This window comes from Cheilinus undulatus, linkage group 22, assembly GCF_018320785.1.
Source record: "Cheilinus undulatus linkage group 22, ASM1832078v1, whole genome shotgun sequence".
NCBI classification, from domain to species: domain Eukaryota; kingdom Metazoa; phylum Chordata; class Actinopteri; order Labriformes; family Labridae; genus Cheilinus; species Cheilinus undulatus.
The window spans coordinates 15,575,565-15,603,206 of NC_054886.1; the positions used below are offsets into that span (position 1 = coordinate 15,575,565).

Genomic DNA, 27,642 nt, shown 5'->3' on the forward strand with positions numbered 1-27,642 from the left:
ACTCACAATCATGACAAACTTTTTATTTTGACTTTTAATCCCATATTTGACCTCTAAAACTAATTATTTTAAAATTATATTATATATATTTTGTATTATTTCATATTTTGACCTACAAAACTCATGGTTTCAAATTTCATCTCAAATTTTGACCTTTTTATATGAATAATTTAAAAATTTATCTAATGTATTGACTTTTTAAACCCATGATTGTGATTTTTTTTCTCATGTTTTGACCTTATAACCAACAATTGTGAATTTTATATCATAGTTTGATGTTTTAAACCCATGATTTTGAATTTTATCTCATATTTTAACCTTTTAAAAAAACATAATTTTGAATTTTAGCTCATATATTGATGTTTTGACCCCACAATTACAAATTTGATCTCATATTTTGACCTATAAAACTCATGATTTTAAATTTTATTTCATATATTGACCTCTAAAACTCATGATTTTGAATTTTATCTCATATTTTGCCTTTGAAAACATTAATTCAACTTTAAATGTTGTTTTGACCTTTAGAAGTAATAAGTTGGAATTTTTTTATCTCAGATTTTGAACTTTTAATTGTATCATTTTGACTTGGTTAATCTCAAAATCATTTATCATCAGTGCTAAGTTAGTTTTCCTGCATAATTTATAACTGGTGAAAATGAGGTTGACAGTTTTTTGTTAAATGTGGACCCTGTTAGGCTCTCAGGTTGGACCTAAATTCAGAATCTGGCCCCTGCTGTGATCGAGTTTGACTCCCCTGCTTTAAATGATCTGTAGACCACGCTGGCTGATAGAGTTGGCAGATTTACCTCACAATGAATTAAAGACACATCATTTAGCTGACTGTTAACTTTCAGTGAAGGCAGTGACATTGGCTAACAACAGACCGTACTAAGATAAGCTGCTCACTGATTATATATCGTTGTAGCATTACGGGGGTGGGGTTATTCCATAGGGCCTGGTTACATCATGGGGTGCTATATTTACCCTGCCCAAATTAAACCTAGCCACAAGAGGTAAAAACCCTTTTAACAGTCAAAATACCAAATTCAGTCCCACATAGATCTCATGTTAACAGCAATCTTATTCCAACCTATCTCGAGTGTTTAGACCCAATGTGTTTCACTTTACAGGGGCTTTAAAGAGCCATAATTTAACACATGACGTTTCCCTTTATTCTTCTTTTCACAGGAAAAGGAAATCAGGATACTATCACTTCTGAACCATCTCCACGTGAATCGTCTCATGAAGGGAAATCTTGTATATTTAACTGACTCACTTTGTAAACCATTCATTCTCATCTCTCTGCAAAAGGCAAAGCAAGAACCCGTTTGTAAAATAAAGCTGTATTTTTTCATATAGAGACTCAAACAGTATTAAAGGTATGCTGCTATATACTTGTACGATGTGCAAAAACTGTTGATGTGATTGTGCGATGTATATGTGTAAACTATTCTCACATTTTTATTAAAGCATAAAATACCATTAAACCTTTTCTTCTGGTTGGGTTATTCGCTCTTGAAGAACAGCACCGCTTGGGTAAAAGTCACAAATATTGCAATTTAAAGAAAAAATACGTGAGACAACTTTTCAGAAACTCATCATTTATTAAATCCAACTTGTTGGACACAATGTAACAAGAAAGTTCTGGAGTTAATCAAGAGGAAAGCTGATCTTTCTCCCATATGAAACTGAATTAAAAAGGTTTTCAGGTGTGAAAAGGAGGGCTTGTTTTTGTTGTACATAAAAGGAAACCGGAATTTCTTCAGCACATACAGGGAGAAATTATGGTTTTCATTATCTGTTTTTTTCAATTGCTTTCAACAGATTGCCCTCATCAGCACCAGAGAACCTGTTGACCTGAAAAACAATATAAAAAAAAAAATAATATGATTACAAATAAAATGACAGTTTTTGTACTTCCTGAGAATAGAGCAGCCTTTTGAATGTGACTCAGTGTACCAGTGTCTCTTTTTAGTTCACTGTTTTTGCTGTGCAGATTTAAACCTCCACTCTTATGTTGCATCCCATGCAAAAGTTAAGCCCAGTATACACTGTGAATTCAGGCTGACTCCTTGACAGTAGTGGAGGAAAGTCAGCTCATCCTGTGTGACTAAAGTGCTTATGATGCACGACCATTGTGCATGATTTATGTGCTTGCACTTTATGAGTCTAGACGGACTGACAAAAACATGTCAGCTGGAAGTCTGTGAGTGGGAATTTTTCTTGCTTGTTTATTTCCTTTATTATGGAGAGGGGCACTAGAAAGTTATTCCTGCCGTTGTCGTGGTGATTTAGGATGTTTTCTGACAGTTTACAAAAGAAAAATGCCTCAAAGGTGAGGATTCTGCTCGTGGCTCTGCTCTCACCATGAAGTGTGTGCAGTCATACAACCAAAATATCACAAATGTCAGATATCATCCCGCCAGGAGCATCATAAACTTTCTCTGAGGTTTTCACAGTGGTCTCTGCATGTGGTAGTTTTTCTCAATTAAAATTACGATAAAAATCTAATTATGTCCCGTCCAATTTTTTCCATTTATCTGACGTCACGTCAGACAGTTTATGCTTAACGCAACATATTTCATGGAAATGCACTGCAACTGGGCAGTTTCTCAGAAATCCCTCAGGTTTTTGGAGGTTATTTACAAACCAGCGGTCTGGCTGAAGACATCTCTGTCTCCTCACAGACTGTTCATCTGAGACTCTGTCTATTTAGGAAAAGAAATACACGCTACAACTTTCAAAGTAAAATCTTATCAAACTTCTGTTTAAGGTTATGATAAGGGTTTAGGTAACGGTAAGAATATCAAAATTTAAAAGTTAAGAACCTGAACTGCAAAGCCTGAATAAAAGAATAATTCAAAACCAAAAATACATTCACTGGCAGATTATGGCACTTCTGTTCTGTTCTGAAATAAACAGCGTCTCAGAATAACGGTCAGTGACAGTGGCCGTCAGAGACTGACCGGGGTTTGAGAGGGGATTTTTTTTTTAGTTGGCCTTAGGTCTAAATGGGTTAGACTTGAGTTGTAGCTTTTTACTTGGATGAATTTAAATTTGAATTAAGAAAAACATCTACCACCAGCAAGGAGCACTGTAAAAAATATCTAAGTGAAAATTTATGAACAGTCTAGATTTTAGCCCAGAAGCTGTGATCTTCAATCAAACAGCTCACAAAGGTAACAATTAGACTGTGAAGATTATCAAGCACTATAAAGCTGAATAGACAATTTAACAAGTTGTTGGATACTAAAAGTGAACTAAAAAGAGACACGGGACTCTATATAAATGATAATGTTTGATATATGAGTACTATGCTTACCTCTTTGCCATTCTTGAAGAACACGAATGTGGGCATGCAGCTGATTTTGCATTCTGCAGCCACATCCTTAAAGTGATAAATAGGATAACAACGGTTAGATTGATGGACCATTATGACTGAGATGGTGTACAAGCACAAATCAAACACTTGTAAAAAGCCTCCAGTAGAAAGAGTTAGGCTGACAGGTTTCTCTCTTTATTGTAGGAGAATAAATTTGCTGACATCACACTTTAATAGACTCACTTATCTCATTTCCTTTTACATATGTCAGCCATTAACTGTATCTTTTTTCTTCTAATTATTAATAATTACTTTATATCCCTAATATCCATGTTAATGCATTTATTGTATTTTATTGCTTTTAATACTGCTTAATTGATCTCAGTTGTGCTTTTATTCATTATCTGTTTTTCTACGCTCTATTGTCCATTTCATTTAACATCTTTTTACCCTCAGTGTTGTGCTGAAGTTTTAGGCTGCCTAAGAGCATCATCAGAAGGAGAGGAGAATTGAAACAACCCCTGTTATGCTCTGGATGTCTTTGCATATATCAAGTCCACCACTTCATCCACAGTGAAGAAACATCATAGATTTTGGAAGTCTGACAAAAACTTAATTACATTTTCTTTTCTTTTTTTGTGTCCATTTGACAAAAACTAAGCTTACTTTTCTGTCAGTTTTAGGCTCCAATATCTATTTTTGGTTACTCAGTCTAGACTTTCTTGTGGGGAAAAAAGCAGTTAATGAACATTTTTGGTCTTAGTTTTAGACAATGAAATCAACACTGGTGTTGATGTGTCTAGCGTGACTCTGGCTGCCCTCAACCTCCCCTCCAGCCCCGGGTTTATTTACTTCTATCTCTTTCAATTGTTTCTACCTCTTCATTACTAATAAACTTCTATATTTTTGGTCATCTTAGTCATGCTTGCTGCTTTATACCTTGTGTGGCTGGATCCTTGTGTTTGGATTGCATTTAGTGGCCAGCAGTAAACTGGTATCAGTACCACAAGTCACCAGTGTATTTTCTGACAGGGAATGATTCTGGATTTTGCAACACAGTAGTCACCAGTTAAAACACATGCATTGTGTTTAATAAACGATACCAGTGACAGCTCAAACTACCAGCCACAGCAGCAGGAGAATAAAAGTAGTATAACAGAGTGATATGTGGCAGGCAACTGCTCAGTTTGAGTCCTGTCTCAGCATGCATCACTCTGTCAATAAAGACTAGTCAGGTAACTAACCGAAGGTCACCTGCTCCTGTCAGTGTGATTAACATAACACGGTAAACCGGTAAAACCTGTTCTCTCCTCTCCAGGTCTGATGTCTGTAATAACTGCGACACAAGAGGAGTGTGCTCTCTTTATAGAGCATCTCTGTTAGCCTGTCAGGAACCTTTGCACATAGGGTGTGCTGGAATGGATCGACTCGGTTTAAGTGAGCCAAACTCTGCAGTGATTAGTAATGTAACGACCTGCACTCCTGTGTTACTCTACTAAAAAAAGCTGTGGTATAAAACGAGGTCAGAGAAGCAGCTGTCAACATCATACATCCTTAAAACCAAGTTAAATTAATGATGAACAACCATGATAAAATGTCTGTGGTTTTTATTTTGTTCCAGGGCTGTTTCTGTGCACACCCACATCAGGAAATGTGGCATTTCTAAAGAAATTAAAGTTAAAACCACCGATGGAGTTACAAAGAACTAAGTTAAGCAGGGATACAGCTTACAGATTTTTAAAGTTGAGCAGACTATTAAGAAGATAAGTCAATTGTTTCTTAAGATTATTACGTTACCAGCTACCTAGCTCACATTTCATAGCAGAGGTAGTCGATGCATGCCTAACATTATAAAACTTTTTTTTTTGGAATGGGGTTGTCATGATTCTGTGTGTTTAGTTAGTTTCCTTGATGTTATCTTTAGCCCTTGTGTTTCTGTGTATTTTGTTCTGTATAATTTCAAGTTCTAGTGTTCAGTTTATTCCCTGTGTTTCATGTTTAGTAATTCCCTGTGCTTTATGTTTAGTTAATTCCCTGTTTCATGTTTAGTTTTTACTCCCTGTGCTTCATGTTTAGTTTTACTCCTTGTGTTTCATGTTAATTTTGCTCCCTGTGTTTGTATTTGCTTCCTTGCTCCCTCCTAGTGTCTCATGGTTGATTCTTCTCCTGGTCCCGTGTTCTTGTGTATTGTAGAGTGTTCCATGTTTCCTGTTTCATTTTGTAGTTGCCTTCCCTTGTGTTTGATTCCAGTTTCCCTCCTTTGTGATTACCCTCACTAGTTTCACCTGTGTCTTGTTATCCTCACCTGTTTCTCTTTGTCTAATCACTCCCTGTGTATTTAGTCTCTGTGTCTCTCTGTGCCTGTTACTCCTCGTGTTCATCTCAGTGTTTTCTCCTCGTGCTTCCTGTGGATTTTGCTTTTGTTGGACTTTGTTTTAAGTAAGTTTTGGTTAATGGCTTTTTCCTTGTGATCCTCAGTTGCTTTTCCTTGGACTTTAGTTTGTTTTATTAAATCCTTTTTATCTGCATTTTGGGTCCTCCATTTTGAGTTTTCTACACACCTGACAGGGGTAAACTGAACGTTAACTTTACAAGATGAATGATGTTGCTTCGGTAACATTAGTGATTTCAAGCTCATATCAAGGCTAAAGACATGTTACCCAACCCTGCCGAACCAAAGAGCCAAACTGTTAAAAAAAATATACCTTTGCAAGAGCCACAATCCAAATCCAATAATTAATAAAAAATAAGTGTATAAAGAGTATATTAATCAAAGCATGCAGAGAGCTTGGTTTCACCTTTATTTTCAGGCATTTCAAAAAATGCTGTTTTAACTCACACCACATGCCTGTAATGCAATGTGTCCTGACATCTGTGTCCCTTTTGTCCATTTTTGACCCATCTACTGCCATTATGATTTTTTTTTTTTTTTTTTTTTACCATACAGCAATTAGAACCTTAAAAAACACATGCAATAAATGCTGGGGATTTTTTCCTAACTATTTCTGCGAAAGTTGTAATTTTTACTATTTTCCACCAAATGAGCCATTTTCTTTATTTTGGTCACAAGTGGGTGTAAAATAAAAAAGGATGCATGAAGGTGAATTTTCATCTTTTTTCTTAAGAAATCAATTCTTTATCCTTATTGCCAACTTTGTCAGAGAATGTTTTTTATTTTGTAAAAAATGCAATTTCTATTGATTCTATAGCAAACCTACATGTATGTGCTCATGCTACATTGGAATTTTTTTTTTTTTTTTTTTTTTTTTTTGTCTGGGCACTTTTTGAAACCATACAAAATGCCCCAGCAAATGTAATAGCATCTTCCAAAATCAAACAAAACTTTAAAAAGATTACCAGTAGAAAATAAAAAGGGGTTGTGTAGACTTGCACTGTGACACCTCTCTCAGGCCAGTCAGCTTTATTAAATGTATCTTTTTTCTTTGTAATGTTTTGGTATTTCCCTATTTCCATTGGCTAAAATCAGGGCAGGGGTTGTTCAAAAACAGGTCTTATTGGCATTTAATAGATTCTAAGTCTGAAAACTGGACTGTCCCAGGACATAAGGTCACCGTATACATAACCACTGTACCATACTGGAATCACTGCATCACTACAATACACTTACCGAACACTCATCAACATCCACTTTTATGAAAATCATATCTGTGTATTTTTCTGACGCTTCCTGCAAGAGAAAAAAACAATCACTGAGTCTGAAAGATTGAACATGGCGACTGCTGCCACATTATGGATGAGAAATAACATACAATACATTACATTTTATTTGGCTAATAAAAAGGACACTAATATGATGGTAATTAAAGGAAAAAAACAGCTTTATTATTCAAAGATTTGCATAGCCAATGCTACCAGATTAGGGGGTTTTGTGTCAGATTGTGTGTCCCTCATGAAAATAATGGAAGAGTTTACTAAAGTTTGAACTGAAGTTTTTTTTAAGGTTTTTTTTTTTTTTTTTTTGGACAAGACTTGAGTGCAATTTTCACCCACTTACCTCAAACTTTGGGGCTATCATTCTACAGGGGCCACACCATGCAGCTGTAAAGTCCACCACCACCACCTTGTCTCCAGCTTCCCTTAGGACGCTGTCGAACTCCTCCTACATGGGATGGAAAAACAGAACAAGCCTTAAACTGGGCTCTTACCCACTGTGGGTGGTTTGATGTTAATAAGAAGATGGTCTCCATGTGTCCTCCTGTCTAAGAGACTTTTTTTCTCTGATTTTGCTCTCAAAATTCTGACTTTAACCACAGTTTCTGATGTTAATCTCAGAATTCTGACTTTTTTCTCAGATTTTGTTATGACTTTAATCTCAAATTCTGACTTTAATCCCGGAAGTCTGACTTGATTCTCAGGAGTCTGATTTAAATTGTGTAATCTGGACTCTAATCTCAGAATTCTGACTTTTTCCTCTGATTTTATTATCAAAAGTCTTACTTTGATCTCAGTTTCTGACTTTAATCTCAGAAATCTGACTTCAATCTCATAATTCTGACTCTAATCTCACCATTCTGACTTTATTTCTTTTGACTTTTGTCTTTCATATCAGAACACTGACTTTAATCTCATCATTCTGACTTTTTATGATTTACAACTCAGGATTCAGAAACCAGAGTCTGAAAACGGACTAATCTCAGAATTCTGACTTTCTCTCATAATTCTGTTTTATTTTGCAGACTTTTTTCTGACTTTCTATGACTTTTATCTCAGAATTCTAAAATAAAAGTCAGAATACTCACTTTGATTTTAGAATTCTTACCTTGAAGTCAGAATTCAGACATTTTACTCATAATAAGAATTAAGATTTCCATCTCAATTTCATTTTCAAAGGCCCTAATTCTTTCCATAGTACAATAATCTGGCATTTTTTCTGACCCTGATATTTATTTTCCATAATTTCTTATAAACTTTATCAGAGATCTGTTTTGGCATGTTTCTGAGTAATCAATGACATTGTTGACTTGTAGACTGTTGCAGCGTCATACTGATGGTCCTGGTGTTGAAATTACAGAATTAATTTCAGATTTCATCAGTGCACATTTTACCACATCGTGCATAGGCTGTGGTTTGAGCACAGTTCAGCAGCTACATGCTGTTACCCTGTGTGTCTTTCCCTAACATTACGGTATAAAAATAATTTTAATCCATAGCCACACATTACTTTCGTGTTCGTTTCTGCATGTTTGTAGCAGGTGATCTCGGATGTCTTTAGATGTGGCGTCTCCCTTCTCTAGACTCAACCCTCTGTGAGCTTTCTGTGGGCTGGCACAGAAAAAAAAATGCGGAAGAGTGGGTTGTAGTTTAACTGGAATTTGACAAACTCCACCAGACGGAGTTTTTGAGGTATCATTCCCTTACAATTAAGAGTGAGGCCAGTGAAACACTTTTCATTTTCTTATTCTTAATTTTTGACCATACCCAGCTGCTTTAAAATTTGTCTTTTTAACACAGTCAGCACATCTTTCTACTCTATTATACTTCCATTTTATTCATAGTTTAACCATACAGGACAAAATGCTCTACTTGAAACACTAAGTTTTTTGATAAGTAATTATGTTTGCATTGTTTAAACAGGCACCTGCATTCATCTTTGTTTTCTTTCTCTAAGTTTAAGGCTCCAGACTTCCTAACTGACTCCAAAACACTTACTTAAGACTTTAATGTCTGGAAGTAGCAATAAATCATTTCTATAGGGAAAAAGCGCTGTACGCAAGTTTTTTATGTTATTTGGAAGATACAAGCCACACCCCTCAACATCTGCTCACAATCACCAGTTTATTCGGCACACCTGTAGAAGCACACCTGGACGTTGGCAACTTAAAAGCATCCATTAGTGAGACATGGCAGCTTCAACTAAGACTAATCGAAAGATACTGAAGAATAAAAGACACAAAACTCGCCTTAGTGTTCACTTTCTTGACCATGATGACTGTGGAGGAAACTTGCCTTGTGCTGAGTGACTTAGCGCTCAAGTGTAGGAATCCCTTCTCTTCTTCTGAGTGAACATGGCGCTTTTATTGTGGTTGAGTCAAGGTAGTCAATCCTAGGACGAGCCGCAGCGGAAGTTCCCGCCTCTTGTTACAAAATAAACGTGGAGAGCTGAACACAGAAATGCCTTTGAGGTGAGGCAAAGGCACATTTATGTAGCATATGTTAGCAACAACTCAAAGTCATTAAGATAAGACAACAGACGCATAAAAAGCACCAGTCAGCACATTTTTAAAAATAAGATTAATACAAATATTTATCAAAAAACAAGATAATTAAAATAAAACAGCTAAAACAGACACTAAACACGTGATACTACCAGGGCCGGTTCTAGGCATGCATACATGAGGGGGCAGGCAGAAATGTGAAGGGGGCAGCATACGTATACATCATGCTCCCATTCTGTTCTGTTCCAATCAATGTTGCTCCAAATTCATGCTTTGGGTAGCTACCCAGTATTGGCTGAGATGGTGCACTGCATTTTAAATCACTGGGTAGACCTAGCTTAGTAGGCTGCATTGGGGGGCCAGCACAGGGGGAAGGAGAAGCAGTGTTTGCTGATGGTAAGGGTGTAGTTTGCATTATGCTAGCTGCTGTCTGTGAGGTACCAGCAGCATCACTGCTACTGGTACAGGCATGAGCAGCACTACCTTTTTTTCAAAGCTCTGAAAAATGGATGCATCGTGCAGAACTGAAGGAAACTTTAAGTCCAATGGCAAAATTGTGTTGTTATGCTATGCTGTCGTGATCAGTTTGAGTTTGTAGTAAATGGAAGCAGAAACACACATAAAGCTCTTTATGAGCTGCTGAAAGCAGTGGGAATGGAAAGAGAGTAAAGGTTTTATAAAATTACTGTAATTATTATTACCATTATTATTTAACCACCTCAAACCAGCATGCAGAACTAGAGACTGGGTGGGGCTTTCTGTAGGGGTTTGGTACACACAGGTCATTTGGCCTCAGTCTGAGTTCTGCACTGGGCACTCATCACATCTCTCTGTGCTTGTGTGACTGAGAAATGCTCCTCCTGGCAGGCTCACACTTTGAAAAGAACAGCATTACAATTGGGGCCATCCCTGATAACAATCCCCAGTTGAGGTAAAAGCCTTCTACAAGGCGCACCTTTTGGCCACACCCTTAAATGAGCTGAGCCGAAGAGAGAACAGCCCTCCTCCTTTAGTGGAGGCACCAGCTGGTGTGATGGTGCCTCCTGCAGGCTCCAACCTTCCTCCTCCTACCATGCAGACTCCAGTTCTTCCAGAGGAGTTGGACCTTAATGCCCTGATGGCTGACAAAGATGACCACATCTGTGCCATGGCATTTGCTGACCAACGGATCAACAGAGTCAACTCCACTGTGTACAGCTATGATGGCACTACCCTGCCAAACTGCTGGAGAGTCACTGACTACAGGGAAGACGTGCACTTCCCCATGTCAGTCTTCTGTCCATCAGAAAGACAGTGAAGTATGCATGAACTATTTGTGAGAAAAGACCCCTATGGTGTGTTTCTTTGTCATTTGAGTTTAGAGATCAGCGCAAGTTTAAGCAGGATGACTTTTGCTTTCATTCATTAATCAGCACTTATTTATGTCACTCCCATTCCCCACATTCCTGCTCTTGTAACAAGCTGGTTGTGGACATTTTCTCTCTTCAGACAATCCTTTTCTGCTACGACCTCTCTTGACCAGTCATTCTACTGCAGTCATATTTTTAAAATCAGTTCTCTCCTTAACAATCTGTTGTTTCAGTGTTACCTTACTGCCCTCCTCCACCCCAGTCACCTCCATTGCATCTCATTAATGTCCAAGTCTAGGTTGTCAGAAGTTCACTCTTCAAATCATCCTGCAAACCTTCATCACATCTCTTAACCATCTCATTAGTGTCTGGGTTCTTCTGAAGTCCTCCCCGATTTCATTCTACGTCTCTCCATCCCTGCCATCACCTACATTACATAAAGGAGGGCATACACTGTGCGAATTCCATCCGATTCAGTCATGAAATTCGAGTCACACAGTCTATGCCCAGCTTAAGGTGGTTTCTTATCCTGTTGTCAGCCTCACTACTCCTTCCAATACATGGAGACATAACATCAGAGTTTATTCACCAAAGACATTTCACATTTCTCTATCCCAAACTTCTAAAATAAATGATTCATCACTCATATTTAAGTCTCTCTCGACTGGTATTACAGCACCTAAATTGCTGAGGGTGTAAAGTTGATGTGATTGATGAGGAAGTTGCCAACCAAATCAACACTTGAATTCATAACCAGACCTTTTATCCCCTTCATTTTTAAAATGGTTGTAAATCCTCAATGATAAAAATCCCAATGCTCTGTGAAACCCCTTTCATTAACATGTTTTAAAAACCAGTGTGGTAAGAAGACAGAAGCAAAGTAATAAAAGCTGGTGTTTTAAATTTGCATGATTTACTATGAACAACAAAACAAACAAAATAATGAGACACAGATCAAATATTTCATGTGACTTCTGTAAAATCTAAATCCTACTGGCTGCCTTCAAACCAAATAGCCACATAAACTGAGGCCTTACTAAAAAGTTCCACAGCCTTATATTAGTCATCAACCAAGGGCGTCTCAGTGTTTTCATTACAAACCCATGGATTCACTGGAAAAGTCTTTTTACTCAGAAATATCCTCAGCATTCATGTGAATTACACTATGAGGAGTTTACAGTAAATTTACTCATCTTACAGGAGGAGATTGTAATATTTTCTTCTTCTGCTTTAGAGAATAAACACTGAATGCACAACAACCCTTTAACAAGCTGTCTGAGACTGGGTTTTTCTGAGGTCTGACATCTCACTCTGAGAGCTTAGAATGTCCTAAAATGGACACGGTACTTGTGGGGAAAAAATCCCGACTAATGCATTTTAAAGAAGAGACATGACACGCTTTTCTGTAATTCATCATTTATTAAATCCACCTTGTTGTATACAACATAACAAGAAAGTCCAGGAGTTAATCAAGAGAAAAGCTAACCCTTTTCCTATATAAAACTGAATTAAAAAGGAGGTTTTTGGGGTTTTGATCCAATTCCAGTCATTTGTAAAGTTCGAGTTTTTCCTTCAGTGTATCTTGGTTAGCACCAGAGAACTCGTCGATCTGAAAGACAAAGGGGAAAAAAGCGTTACAAATTAAAATCACAGTGACAGAGTTTATACATTTCCTGTGAATGGAGCAGCTTTTGATTAAAACTCAGCATCACCAGTCTCTCTTTTTAGTTGTTTCAGCTGTGCAGTCTTCAAACTCCACTCTTATCTCATGGAAGTATAAGTGTAACCCTCAATCTGCACATGCTCCACCTGTACCGCAAATCGCTCCCATTCTATTCAATCTCTGCAGTTCCACTGCATGTGCCCCAGTCATAGACTGTAAAAAGAATTGGATAAAGCCTGTGTGACGTCAGCCATTTGATTACAATAGGTGGACTCAAACTGCTCTTGAAGCCAATCCATGGCGGCTTTGGATCAACCTAACAGCCCACCCCTAAGCTCAATTTCCTGTCAGCTAGCTAGCTAGCATTCTGGCTGACAAATAGTCAGCTTCTGCCTGTCAAGCTATCTGTCAATAGAATGAGAGCGTCAATCAGTGCACAGTGAGTTTTTTCCTAAATATAATACAAATTGTGGTACAAAGACCCCCTCCCCCCCACACAGTGAGAGGACATGAAGACAGTAGCTAACGAGACACATTTGGCTTTTTGAACCAGTTTATTTCTTGTGTAAATAAAATGGCTTTTTAACATGTGTTGTGTACGGGACTTCTAGTGTTCCTGCAGCCAGTCTCAAGTGGACACTCGCTAGACTCACAACCTAGACTAAAATGTTTGGGAGTTTTCATCGACTAAAACTAAATAATGTAGAAATGACTAAAATGTGATTAAATTTAAAGAAATGTAATCAAAAGACTAAGACAAAAATTAAAACAGCTGCTCCTGTGTGAACTTGTATTTCTCCCGTGATCTTATGATCTCGAGGTTGGAGCAAAGCGCTGAGCAGGCAGAGTATGTGGAAATTAGACGTAAGTGTAAATGTTTCTTAGCATGACAGTGTTTGAGATCAGCAAATATGAATTAAGTTATCTCTGTGTAAAAGGACTTCTTTTGATGCTAACAGACTTTCCAAGTAAAGCAGAAGAAACTGATACAAGTCCAGTGTAAACAGATAATTGGACAGGATTTATTTGTTTTGGATTATAATTCAAATTTCAACTAAAAAAAATACTTCAAGTCTGATTACTGAAAAAAGAAAACTCGAGAAAGCTGTGGAATGGCCCATATTAAGATAATCAAATTTTTCAAAGCTGAAGGTACAATCCCAAGCCAAATCCACCTACTACTCCAGTCTGATCAACCGTAATGAAGGAGACTCCAAGACTTTATTCTCCTTACTCAGAAATATCCCTCAGCCCCCTGATTCACTTCCTCCACACATGTATTCAACTGCTTCCTGTAATAACCTCATTTCCTTCTTTTCGGACAAAATCACCAACATCCATCAGCAACTTATTCCTACCATACCTGCTAATACACCCTCCTTTCTTCCTGTTGTTCCTTCTTCTCAGTCTCTCTCAGTATTCACTCTACCCCCTGTCTCTGAAATTACTGATCTTATCAAAAAATCAAAAACCTCCACCTGCCTTCCTACTGTACTTGTTAAAGCTGCTGCTTCTTCTCTGGGCCCTCTCATCACACTCATAACCCACTCTTCCCTCACCACTGGAATTGTCCCCTCACCCCTTAAAACCGCTATCACTCCCACACTCAAGAAACCTGGTGCTGACCCCAACAACCTCAATAACTTCCGTCCTATTTCCAATCTTCCATTTCTCTCCAAAATTCTTGAAAAAACTGTTGCCTCTCAACTTCATTCTCATCTGTATGAACAATTTCAATCTGGTCTCCGTCCCCTTCATTCTACCGAAACAACCTCACTGAAAATAACCAACAATCTCCTTTTAGCTGCTGATTCTGGTCTACTATCCATACTAATCCTGCTTGATCTGAGTGCGGCCTTTGACACCATCTCCCACACCATCCTTCTGGACAGACTTCTCACTATTGGCATCACACAGACACCCCTCACCTGGTTTAAATCCTATCTCTCTGGCCACACTCAGTTCATTCAGCTCAAATCATTCACTCACTCCCCCTGACCTCTGCAACACTGACTCCCTATCCCTCTTTAAAACCAGACTCAAAACCCATCTGTTCAAACTCTCCTACTCCCTCTGATCTTTTGCATTGTCTAATGTATTACTGTTTGTTTTTATTCCTGTTTTTATGCCTGTTTTAATGCACTTCTTTGTACTTTTGTAAGGTGACCTTGAGTGTCATGAAAAGCGCCCTTAAATAAAATGCATTATTATTATTATTATTATTATTATTATTATTATTAAGCTACCCTGACTTCTTTCCCCTCAGTTGTGTGGAAGAGAATCCAAGGGACAGCAGCTGCAGGTCAGTACCTCCAAACAATTTGTAACAATTCATCTCAAGTTTGGTTGAATCTAAAGAGTTCATTTTATCCTCTTCAGAAACCACACCAGACCATCTTGTGACTGGGGAACTTGTCTTGTGCATTGTGCTTTACTGAACTGGTGAGTCTGAGGCCTTGTACACACGTAGCTGAGTATTTTCTAAAATGAATATCCCCCTTCATTCATTTTTAAAAATACTTCCGTCCACACCTGATCGTTTACAAAAAAAAAAAAAACGTGTCCACACATAACCAGCAAATCCACTGTTAAATGCTGCTCTAAGCATGCCAAACCCATAGGTGGCAGTGTTTTTCAGATGTGAAACCCAGCCAATCAGAGTGAACTTCCGTCATTCTGTCTCTTCCGCCAGAGATTCAAACATGGCACAAGCTGTTACGTTTGAGAACCAAAAGCCCTGTTTCCCGGCGTACACATGAAACCATGAAACTGGAGTTTTCCAAAATCTCCTCTTTGGCCAGAGTTTTCAGAAAAGATAGTTTTTAGTGATGTAAAACTGCGGTTTTGTGTGGATGGCAGGCCTAAACGTATAAAAATGTATGTGGTTTCCCACATACCCGGCTATGTGTGCACAAGACCTGAATATGAGTCTGAATATGAGTCTGAATACAAAATGAATGCCATGACATCAATGACCTTAGCATTAGCCACAATGCTACATGCTAATGCTAACATGTTGTTTAATCGATCTGTCCTTGTATTCTGCATATGATTTTGGTATTCAAATTCGATTATGCTAGTGCCAACTAGTATGCTAATGCTAGCATGCTAATGCTAAATGCTAACATGTGGTCTACTGTGTTGCATAAGCATTTTCTGTACTCTGGAGTACATTTTGTGGTGTTTGCAGCTATGCTAATGCTAGCTTAGCTTTTAGCATGTCATGTTATTACAATGTTATGTGTATACATGAATGGAAAAAGAAATGTTTTTGAGGTTCTAAATGGTCCTGTTTGTGTATACAGGCCAGGTGCCCGATGAAGGGTTTAAAGTTGATGGCGAGCTAGTAAAATCAGACTGGAGCTGACCCCATTCCCTGTTCTGTCTGCATCCATCCATGGTGTGGTAGGAGGCTGTGCTGCCTGTCTTTTTATCCTTCCTCCAGCTCGAAGCTACGCATCCACTTCACCTACAACTCTTCGGATATCTTCGCGCTCTCGGACAATCCACCTCAAACAACAAACATAACGGACTATTTTGTGGTGCGTTGCTTCGTGCCCCGATTTCCCTCACAAAGTGGAAGAACGGACATTGGATTTTGCGTGTCGATTGAACTTTTGAACATTTCTTCACGGGTTATTAATTGAGTTGCTACACTCCTTGAACCGGTATTACCAACCTGCAGTATTGTAAATATTGGGTAACCCATTTGAACTGTAATCTGTATAATACACCATCATATAACTCAAAACCCTGGTTACTGGTCCCTGCCCTCCAGCAGATGTCCTTAGTCTTCTGTTTCCAGCCTACAATACTTACCATCTATTACATCTGTTACATTATTATTACATGATAATAAGCCAACACTTGTTACATGTACATCAAGGAAGAATTGGGAAAAAAAATCTACTTTCAATTACCGCATTCAGTTCCCTGACAGTGTTGTCAGAAGAAAAGGTGATGTAACACAGGGGTAAACATGCTCCTGTCCTAGCTTTTTTGGAATACATTGCAGACATTAAATTCAGAATATGTGTATATTTCCTAAAACGATAAGGAACATTGAACATCTTCTCTTTACTGTATTCAATTGAATGTGGGTTGAAAAGACTTTCTTATTCACATTTTATATGCTGTCCCAACATTTTTGGAACTGGTGTTTGTCAGTCAACCAGTAAATAAATTAAAAGGTATCAAGGCAACAACAAATATGCATTTCAACGCTGAAAGTAAGAGTGAAAAACATTAACAGTGTATTCAGTGATGATGGTGTTGTAATCTAATTAGACTGCACTGATTGATGTAATGGCACACCGTCACTGGGGCAGGATGTGTTCTCCAGTCTGATTATTTATGTTTTCATTATCCTGTAACGTTTCCCAGATGGCGCATGGGTCCTTCAGAAGGTTTAATGTTCTTTTGAACAAGTGTTGTATGTGTGTGTCAAAGTGGAAATCTGAGGTTTTGATTGTGTTGTGTGGAGCGTTTAAACAACAATCTAGAAAACTCCAAGCCACGGTCTTCAAGAATATTTTTGTCTTCCTTAGAGAAACTCCTGAATGTGCTTACAGTAATAACGATCACACTGATTATGATTCATGACTCTGTGTTTGTGTATGATACCCTCAGCTGTGTATGCCTTGCCTTGTCTGAATGGAGGCCGCTGCATTTATGCATTTTATGTTTCAGTTAATAGACATAATTCTTATTAACATGGATGTAAAAGATAGAAATCATTGCTCTATTTGATGATGAATATTAAAAGCTGCGTATAAACCAAGCTTGGTGTATTAAATTTGCATCAACTAGTACAGATGTACATACATACAAAAACTTTTGTTCATATTTCAAAGAATAATTAAATCTTTTGTGTACTGAATGTTAAATCCTCTTGGCTGCAGTTCAACTCAACAGCTATTGCATAACTGTGATCTTACTAAGAGAAACTACGTCTACAGGAAGTCCCACAGATTCATATTAGTCATCCACCAAGGGCGGATTAGTGTTATCACAAATGGATTCCTTACAAAAAGCTTTTCTACTTGGAAACATGCTCTGCATTCATGTGAATGGCACAAGAGAACTTCACAGTACTCATCTAACAGAACAAATTAGCTAAGATTCCCAGCAGTAAATACATTTATTTATTTATTTATTTAGAGACATATTTAAAGGCATACTAATTATATAATGGTCACTTTGATGATTGCTTTGATTGTTGCGGTTGATGTTCTTTAAAGTTCCTGTAAAGTCATAAAAAAACTGTAATTTAGGTTTGTTGTATGACAGGCCAGTGTGTGATGAACTTTTATTGAGACAGACTCGGCAGGAATAGAATAGGTCTTTCATCAGATACTTTACTAAACTTTAGCTTAGCGACTCTGACAGGAGAGATTGAACTGTTGCTGCCAAGAGAGAGACAAAGTCACAGTCTGCTTCTAACTATCACCTTGAACAGGTAAAATGTTCCTACTGTGCCTGGTTCAAGTGAAAATCAGACAAATATTCCAGCAAATTAGACTCCCCCCTGACCTTACAGTGGACTATGGCCAGAGCAGCCACGCAGCTCTGTGCCAGAACAAAGGCAGAAGTCTTCAGGCTCAAATCACCTGTCATGATGCTTTAAATTAGGGGTGTCAAACACAAGGTCATAGTTTGATGACCTTGAGATCATATAATATTTTTTTATTATAACTGTCCCACTGGTACGAAGTCTGCAGATTTCTTCCAATCTAAAAATGTAAACTTAACTTAGTTGATTTTAAATATAAAAAAATGGTAAAGAGTGAATAGTTAGATAAAAAGTTAGGAATGTGGGAAAAGAAATTAATTTGTGTTTTCATTTCATGTTTTAAATTTGCAACTCACAATCATCACAAACTTTTTATTTTGACTTTTAATTTTGTTTTGACCTTTTGAAATAATAAGTTGGATTTTTTTTTATCTCAGATTTTGAGCTTTTAATTGCAGAATTTTGACTTTTTAAATCTCAAAATCATTTATCATCAGTGTTAAGTTATTTTTTCTTACTGTGATAAACTGTGAATTCAGGCTGACTCCATGACAGTAGTCGAGGAAAGTCAGCTCATACTGTATGACTGAAGTGCTTATGATGTACGACCATTGTGCACGATTCATGTGCTTGCACTGTGTAAGTTGAGACGGACTGACAAAAATGTGTCAGCTGGAAGTCTGTAGGTGGGAATTTTTCCTGCTTTTTTATTTCCTCTATCAATGAGAGGGGCATTAGAAAGTTATTCCTGCTGTTGTCGTGGTGATTTAGGATGTTTTCTGACATCTTACAAAGGAAAAATGCCTAAAAGGTGAGGATTCTCCTCGTGGCTCTGCTCTCACTTTGGAGTGTTTGCAGTCATACAACCAAAATATCACAAATGTCAGATATCCTGTCAGGAGAATCATAAACTTTCTCTGAGGTTTTCACAGTGGTCTTTGCTTGTGGTAGAAGTTTTTCTAAATTAAAATTTAAATTGATTCAAAAAAGAAGCTAAGACTCTTGATGAAAATCAAATAAGTCCTGCCCAATTTTTTCTATCCATCTGACACCGCGTCATTGCGTATTTCCCTGAAATACACTGCAACTGGGCAATTTCTCAGAAATCCCTCAGGTTTTGGGAGGTTATTTTCAAACAAGTAGTCTGGTTGAAGACATCTCTGTCTTCTCACAGACCGTTCATCTGAGACGCTGTCTATTTCCGAAAAGAAATACACACTATACCTTTCAAAATAAAATCTTATCAAACTTCCATTTAGGGTTATGATAAGGTTTTAGGTAACAGTAAGAATATCAAAATTTAAAAGTTAAGAACCTGAACTGCAAAACCTGATTACGAAATGTTGAATAAAGCCGAATAAACAGTGTCCTAGAAGGAATAAAGCTCAACCTCCATGAAGACACTGTAACATAGCAAATGTAGCTTATGTAGCTCATGAAGCTCATGTACGCTGCATAAGCTACATAGATAACATAGCTACATAGCTAATGTGGCCAAAGCTAAGTTCACAAAGCAGCAATGTAGCTACATAGATAATGAAGCTAAATAACCAATGTAGATAAACTTGGCTCACAAAGCCGCTATGTAACTACGTAAATAATGTAGCTATGAAGCTAACATAGCTAAAGCTAAGCTCACATAGCAGCTCAAGTTACTAAAGCTAACTTAGCTACATTGGCTTATGTTGTAACGTTAGTTTAGTAGCTGGCATTGCTATTTTAGCTTTAGCTAAAGCTAACAAAGCTAAAGTGAGAGACACTTCGTTTAACTACTTCTAAAACAGATGTATACATAATATAATCTCAGATTTGACCTCCAACATTTATGTTTTATTTATGTTTTATTTCTGAAATGTGTCCTTGTCTGTAATGTTTGCAGACTTTGTCTATTTCATGAATGTAATGTACTTTGTTTATAAATAAAGTTGAAAATAAAAGAATAATTTAAAATGTGAAATACCTTTACTGGCAGATTATGGCACTTCTGTTCTGGAATTAACAGCATCTCCAAATAACGGTCTGTGAGAGTGGCCGTCAGAGATGTACTGTCTGCAGCCAGACTGTCTTGAGTTTGAGAGGGGATTTTTTTAGTTGGCCCTAGGTCTAAATGGGTTAGACTTGAGTTGTAGCTTTTTTATTTGGATGAATTCACATGTGAGAACAACCTTGACCACAAACAAGCAGCACTGTAAAAAATGTAAGTGAAAATTTATCTATGATTTTAGCACAGAAGCTGTGATCTTCGATCAAACAGCTCACAAAGGTAACAGATTGTGAAGATTATCAAGCACTATAAAGCTGAACAGACAATTTAACTAGTTGCTGGATACTAAAAGTGAACTAAAAAGAGACATGGGACTCTATATAAATGATAATGTTGGATTTTTTTCATGTTTGTGTGCTATGCTTACCTTCATGCCATTCCTGAAGAACATGAATGTAGGCATGCAGCGGATTTCGTATTTTGTAGCCACATCCTTAAAGTGAAAAATAGGATAACAACAGTCAGATTGATGGACCATTATGACTGAGATGGTGTACAAGCACAAATCAAACACTTGTAAAAGCCTCCAGTAGAAAGAGTTAGGCTGACAGGACCCTCTCTTTATTATAGGAGAATAAATTTGCTGACATCACACTTTATTAGACTCACTTATCTCATTTCCTTTCACATATGTCAGCCATTAACTGTATCTTTTTTCCACTAATTATTAATAATTACTTTATATCCCTAATATCCATGTTATTGCATTTATTGTATTTCATTGCTTTTAATATCGCTTAATTGATCTCAGTTGTGCTTTTATTTATTATGTGTTTTTCTGTGCTTTACTGTCCATTTCATTTAACATCTTTTTACCCTCAGTGTTGTGCTGAAGTTTTAGGCTGCCTAAGAGCATCATCAGGAGGAAAGGAGGATTGGAACAACCCCTGTCAGTAAACTGGTATCAGTACCACCAGTCACCAGTGTATTTTCTGACAGGGAATGATTCTGGGTTTTGCAACACAATGGTCACTAGTTCAAACACATGCATTGTGTTTTATAAACGATAGCAGTGACAGCTCAAACTACCAGCCACAGCAGCAGGAGAATAAAAGTAGTATAACAGAGTGATATGTGGCAGACAACTGCTCAGTTTGAGTCCTGTCTCAGCATGCATCACTCTGTCAATAAAGACTAGTCAGGTAACTAACCAAAGGTCACCTGCTCCTGTCAGTGTGATTAACATGCAACACGGTAAACCGGTAAAACCTGTTCTCTCCTCTCCAGGTCTGATGTCTGTAATAACTGCGACACAAGTGGAGTGTGCTCTCTTTATAGAGCATCTCTGTTAGCCTGTCAGGAACTTTTGCACATAGGGTGTGCTGGAATGGATCGACTCGGTTTAAGTGAGCCAAACTCTGCAGTGATTAGTAATGTAACGACCTGCACTCCTGTGTTACTCTACTAAAAAAAGCTGTGGTATAAAACGAGGTCAGAGAAGCAGCTGTCAACATCATACATCCTTAAAACCAAGTTAAATTAATGATGAACAACCATGATAAAATGTCTGTGGTTTTTATTTTGTTCCAGGGCTGTTTCTGTGCACACCCACATCAGGAAATGTGGCATTTCTAAAGAAGTTAAAGTTAAAACCACAGATGGAGTTACAAAGAACTAAGTCAAGCAGGGATGCAGCTTACAGATTTTTAAAGTTGAGCAGACTATTAAGAAGATAAGTCAATTATTTCTTAAGATTATTACGTTACCAGCTACCTAGCTCACATTTCATAGCAGAGGTAGTCGATGCATGCCTAACATTATAAAACTATTTTTTGGAATGGGGTTGTCATGATTCTGTGTGTTTAGTTAGTTTCCTTGATGTTATCTTTAGCCCTTGTGTTTCTGTGTATTTTGTTCTGTATAATTTCATGTTCTAGTGTTCAGTTTATTCCCTGTGTTTCATGTTTAGTAATTCCCTGTGTTTCATGTTTTGTTTTCTCCCTGTTTCATGTTTAGTTTTTCCTCCCTGCACTTAATGTTTAGTTTTACTCCTTGTGTTTCATGTTAATTTTGCATCCTGTGTTTGTATTTGCTTCCTTGCTCCCTCCTAGTGTCTCATGGTTGATTCTTCTCCTGGTCCCGTGTTCTTGTGTATTGTAGAGTGTTCCATGTTTCCTGTTTCATTTTGTAGTTGCCTTCCCTTGTGTTTGATTCCAGTTTCCCTCCTTTGTGATTACCCTCACTAGTTTCACCTGTGTCTTGTTATCCTCACCTGTTTCTCTTTGTCTAATCACTCCCTGTGTATTTAGTCTCTGTGTCTCTCTGTGCCTGTTACTCCTCGTGTTCATCTCAGTGTTTTCTCCTCGTGCTTCCTGTGGATTTTGCTTTTGTTGGACTTTGTTTTAAGTAAGTTTTGGTTAATGGCTTTTTCCTTGTGATCCTCAGTTGCTTTTCCTTGGACTTTAGTTTGTTTTATTAAATCCTTTTTATCTGCATTTTGGGTCCTCCATTTTGAGTTTTCTACACACCTGACAGGGGTAAACTGAACGTTAACTTTACAAGATGAATGATGTTGCTTCGGTAACATTAGTGATTTCAAGCTCATATCAAGGCTAAAGACATGTTACCCAACCCTGCCGAACCAAAGAGCCAAACTGTTAAAAAAAATATACCTTTGCAAGAGCCACAATCCAAATCCAATAATTAATAAAAAATAAGTGTATAAAGAGTATATTAATCAAAGCATGCAGAGAGCTTGGTTTCACCTTTATTTTCAGGCATTTCAAAAAATGCTGTTTTAACTCACACCACATGCCTGTAATGCAATGTGTCCTGACATCTGTGTCCCTTTTGTCCATTTTTGACCCATCTACTGCCATTATGATTTTTTTTTTTTTTTTTTTTTTTTTTTTTTTTTTTAACCATACAGCAATTAGAACCCTAAAAAACACATGCAATAAATGCTGGGGATTTTTTCCTAACTATTTCTGCGAAAGTTGTAATTTTTACTATTTTCCACCAAATGAGCCATTTTCTTTATTTTGGTCACAAGTAGGTGTAAAATAAAAAAGGATGCATGAAGGTGAATTTTCATCTTTTTTCTTAAGAAATCAATTCTTTATCCTTATTGCCAACTTTGTCAGAGAATTTTTTTTATTTTGTAAAAAATGCAATTTCTATTGATTCTATAGCAAACCTACATGTATGTGCTCATGCTACATTGGGATTTTTTTTTTTTTTTTTTTTTTTTGTCTGGGCACTTTTTGAAACCATACAAAATGCCCCAGCAAATGTAATAGCATCTTCCAAAATCAAACAAAACTTTAAAAAGATTACCAGTAGAAAATAAAAAGGGGTTGTGTAGACTTGCACTGTGACACCTCTCTCAGGCCAGTCAGCTTTATTAAATGTATCTTTTTTCTTTGCAATGTTTTGGTATTTCCCTATTTCCATTGGCTAAAATCAGGGCAGGGTTGTTCAAAAACAGGTCTTATTGGCATTTAATAGATTCTAAGTCTGAAAACTGGACTGTCCCAGGACATAAGGTCACCGTATACATAACCACTGTACCATACTGGAATCATTACATCACTACAATACACTTACCGAACACTCATCAACATCCACTTTTATGAAAATCATATCCGTGTATTTTTCTGACGCTTCCTGCAAGAGAAAAAAACAATCATTGAATCTGAAAGATTGAACATGGCGACTGCTGCCACATTATGGAGGAGAAATAACATACATTACATTTTATTTGGCTAATAAAAAGGACACTAATATGATGGTAATTAAAGGAAAAAAACTGCTTTATTATTCAAAGGTTTGCATAGCCAATGCTACCAGATTAGAAGGTTTTGTGTCAGATTGTGTGTCCCTCATGAAAATGATGGAAGAGTTAACTAAAGTTTGAACTAAAGGTTTTTGTTTTTGTTTTTTTTTTTTGGACAAGACTTGAGTGCAATTTTCACCCACTTACCTCAAACTTTGGGGCTATCTTTCTACAGGGGCCACACCATGCAGCTGTAAAGTCCACCACCACCACCTTGTCTCCAGCTTCCCTTAGGACGCTGTCGAACTCCTCCTACATGGGATGGAAAAACAGAACAAGCCTTAAACTGGGCTCTTACCCACTGTGGGTGGTTTGATGTTAATAAGAAGATGGTCTCCATGTGTCCTCCTGTCTAAGAGACTTTTTTTCTCTGATTTTGCTCTCAAAATTCTGACTTTAACCACAGTTTCTGATGTTAATCTCAGAATTCTGACTTTTTTCTCAGATTTTGTTATGACTTTAATCTCAAATTCTGACTTTAATCCCGGAAGTCTGACTTGATTCTCAGGAGTCTGATTTAAATTGTGTAATCTGGACTCTAATCTCAGAATTCTGACTTTTTCCTCTGATTTTATTATCAAAAGTCTTACTTTGATCTCAGTTTCTGACTTTAATCTCAGAAATCTGACTTCAATCTCATAATTCTGACTCTAATCTCACCATTCTGACTTTATTTCTTTTGACTTTTGTCTTTCATATCAGAACGCTGACTTTAATCTCATCATTCTGACTTTTTATGATTTACAACTCAGGATTCAGAAACCAGAGTCTGAAAACGGACTAATCTCAGAATTCTGACTTTCTCTCATAATTCTGTTTTATTTTGCAGACTTTTTTCTGACTTTCTATGACTTTTATCTCAGAATTCTAAAATAAAAGTCAGAATACTCACTTTGATTTTAGAATTCTTACCTTGAAGTCAGAATTCAGACATTTTACTCATAATAAGAATTAAGATTTCCATCTCAATTTCATTTTCAAAGGCCCTAATTCTTTCCATAGTACAATAATCTGGCATTTTTTCTGACCCTGATATTTATTTTCCATAATTTCTTATAAACTTTATCAGAGATCTGTTTTGGCATGTTTCTGAGTAATCAATGACATTGTTGACTTGTAGACTGTTGCAGCGTCATACTGATGGTCCTGGTGTTGAAATTACAGAATTAATTTCAGATTTCATCAGTGCACATTTTACCACATCGTGCATAGGCTGTGGTTTGAGCACAGTTCAGCAGCTACATGCTGTTACCCTGTGTGTCTTTCCCTAACATTACGGTATAAAAATCATCTTAATCCATAGCCACACATTACTGTCGTGTTTGTTTCTGCATGTTTGCAGCAGGTGATCACGGATGTCTTTAGATGTGGTGCCTCCCTTCTCTAGACTCAACCCTCTGTGAGCTTCCTGTGGGCTGGCACAGAAAAAAAATGCGGAAGAGTGGGTTGTAGTTTAACTGGAATTTGACAAACTCCATTAGACCGACTTTTCGAGGTATCATTCCCTTACAATGAAGAGCGAGGCCAATGAAACACTTTTCATTTTCTTATATTCTTAATTTTTGACTACGCAGCTGGTTTAAAATTCGTCTTTTTAACACAGTCAGCACATCTTCTACTCTATCATATTCATAGCTTAACCATACAGGACAAAATGCTCCACTTGAAACACTAAGTTTCTTTTAAAGTAATTATGTTTGCATTGTTTAAACAGGCACCTGCATTCATCTTTGTTTTCTTTCTCTAAGTTTAAGGCTCCAGACTTCCTAACTGACTCCAAAACACTTTCCTCCTGACTTTAATGTCTCTGGAAGTAGCAATAAATCATTTCTATAGGGAAAAAAGCGCTGTACGCGAATTTTTTATTGTTATTTGGAAGATACAAGCCACACCCCTCAACATCTGCTCACAATCACCAGTTTATTCGGCACACCAGTAGAAGCACACCTGGACGTTGGCAACTTAAAAGCATCCATTAGTGAGACATGGCAGCTTCAACTAAGACTAATCGAAAGATACTGAAGAATAAAAGACACAAAACTCGCCTTAGTGTTCACTTTCTTGACCATGATGACTGTGGAGGAAACTTGCCTTGTGCTGAGTGACTTAGCGCTCAAGTGTAGGAATCCCTTCTCTTCTTCTGAGTGAACATGGCGCTTTTATTGTGGTTGAGTCAAGTTAGTCAATCCTAGGACGAGCCGCAGCGGAAGTTCCCGCCTCTTGTTACAAAATAAACGTGGAGAGCTGAACACAGAAATGCCTTTGAGGTGAGGCAAAGGCACATTTATGTAGCATATGTTAGCAACAACTCAAAGTCATTAAGATAAGACAACAGACGCATAAAAAGCACCAGTCAGCACATTTTTAAAAATAAGATAACATACGCTAAACACGTGATACTAGTTTTAGTCGGGGATCCACAGGCTCAAAAGCGCAATAAAATGGGTTGAACCTGACATGGTCTGCCATACTTTTTGTTTGTGATTTTCTTTTTACTTGGACTCTAAGATCAAATAAATGAAGGGTCTGCTCTGCCGGAAACACCGCAAAAAAAATTGTGGCCATTTTAGTGTATGTACCCTTCATTTTTTTTTTTTTTACAGAAAAATGATTTTTTTCCTACAAATCCTCAGTAGGTTTGGTAGGCTGTCAGTAAATGCATTCCAGATACACAGAACACTTGTGGTGACATCATCCACTGAAAAAAATAACGCTTAAAACTCATTTCTACATGATTTGGGATCAATTTAATGCAAAACATTTCGGCGTTTTCTCACTTTTTTCCAATATTTTCATCTTTACTTCACTGGCAATCAACTATGGCCCCAAGTTATGACATCAGTCAATATGCCATTCTTTTCACCAAACAGTATACTTAATCCACAGAAAGAATTAATAAAAATCCATCCAAAATCATTGGTTCTGTGATGATTTCACTACTAGTTGAGGGTCAACAGGCTCAGAAGCGCAATAGAATTTTAGGCTACTCTCAAAATTCTGAAAGACGGATATTTAAAGGTACAGTGTGTAAAAATGGGACTATCAACATCTAACAGTCAATTCTGGAGTGTGATGCTCATTTCTCTGGTGATAACTGTGGGAACCAGTGAAGTTTAAAAATCAATACATGCTTAACTGTTATTTGGTTTCTTCTATGGTGCCATAGAAACAGGCAAATTGCAAAAATCCAAGATGTCAGCTTCCTTGGAGGGGACCCTCCCTATGTATGAATAAAAGGCTTATTCTGAGTTAATTTAAAACATAAATTTAAAAAATGTGTTATCAGATGTCAACACTAATTTAGATCAATCTACTTATAAATGTTATGTTTCATTTTAACCAAGCTTGTTTTGCTAAATGCTAACAGGCTAAATATTACACACTGCACCTTTAACGGAAAAGAGAGAAGTAGAAAGAGGAGTGAATTGAACAGGAGAGGATAATCAATCACTCAATCAACCAATCAATCAATCAATCAATCAATCAATCAATCAACCAACCAACCAACCAACCAATCAATCAATCAATAAATCAATTAATCAATCAATCACCCAGTTTATTCACAAATCATTAAAATCCAATACAATCTATCATGATACTTCATTAAAAAAACTCATTTGTGAAAAGGGACTCCCAAGAAGCTATGTAGAGCTTTTAAATGGGGCCCAGACATAGTTATACATTTACATAGAACATTCAAAACACATACTATACACAATTACAGATTCAAACACAATTCCTAGCATTACCTCAGAACTCTAAAATACCCTAAAATTTACTCTAAAGATCCTAAACATG

The 27,642-nt window shown here is 37.2% G+C and overlaps 3 protein-coding genes across 5 annotated transcripts in view; 1 reads left to right on the forward strand and 2 right to left on the reverse strand.

Moving 5' to 3' along the window:
- svep1 (sushi, von Willebrand factor type A, EGF and pentraxin domain containing 1) overlaps positions 1-1,484 on the forward strand; it is a 160,987-nt gene extending 159,503 nt beyond the window's left edge. For all 3 annotated transcript variants that reach the window (XM_041779332.1, XM_041779331.1, XM_041779333.1), the window contains one exon: positions 1,192-1,484. In XM_041779332.1, the coding sequence (XP_041635266.1) occupies positions 1,192-1,222 (31 nt within the window). In that variant the 3' untranslated portion in view covers positions 1,223-1,484. The remainder of the gene's footprint in view (positions 1-1,191) is intronic.
- A 116-nt stretch (positions 1,485-1,600) lies between these two features.
- Positions 1,601-9,369, reverse strand: LOC121504236 (thioredoxin-like). The gene is made up of 5 exons (XM_041778929.1): positions 9,247-9,369; positions 7,341-7,445; positions 6,954-7,013; positions 3,326-3,391; positions 1,601-1,860 (listed from the first exon to the last, which is right to left on the reverse strand). The coding sequence occupies exons 1-5, from the start codon at positions 9,268-9,270 to the stop codon at positions 1,798-1,800; spliced, it is 318 nt and encodes a 105-aa protein (XP_041634863.1). The 5' UTR covers positions 9,271-9,369; the 3' UTR covers positions 1,601-1,797.
- Positions 9,370-12,254: 2,885 nt separating this feature from the next.
- LOC121504216 (thioredoxin-like) lies at positions 12,255-26,012 on the reverse strand. Its single transcript, XM_041778896.1, has 5 exons — positions 25,890-26,012; positions 23,992-24,096; positions 23,616-23,675; positions 20,437-20,502; positions 12,255-12,459 (listed from the first exon to the last, which is right to left on the reverse strand). Exons 1-5 carry the CDS (start codon positions 25,911-25,913, stop codon positions 12,397-12,399), a joined length of 318 nt encoding a protein of 105 aa, XP_041634830.1. The 5' UTR covers positions 25,914-26,012; the 3' UTR covers positions 12,255-12,396.
- Positions 26,013-27,642: the final 1,630 nt, after the last annotated feature.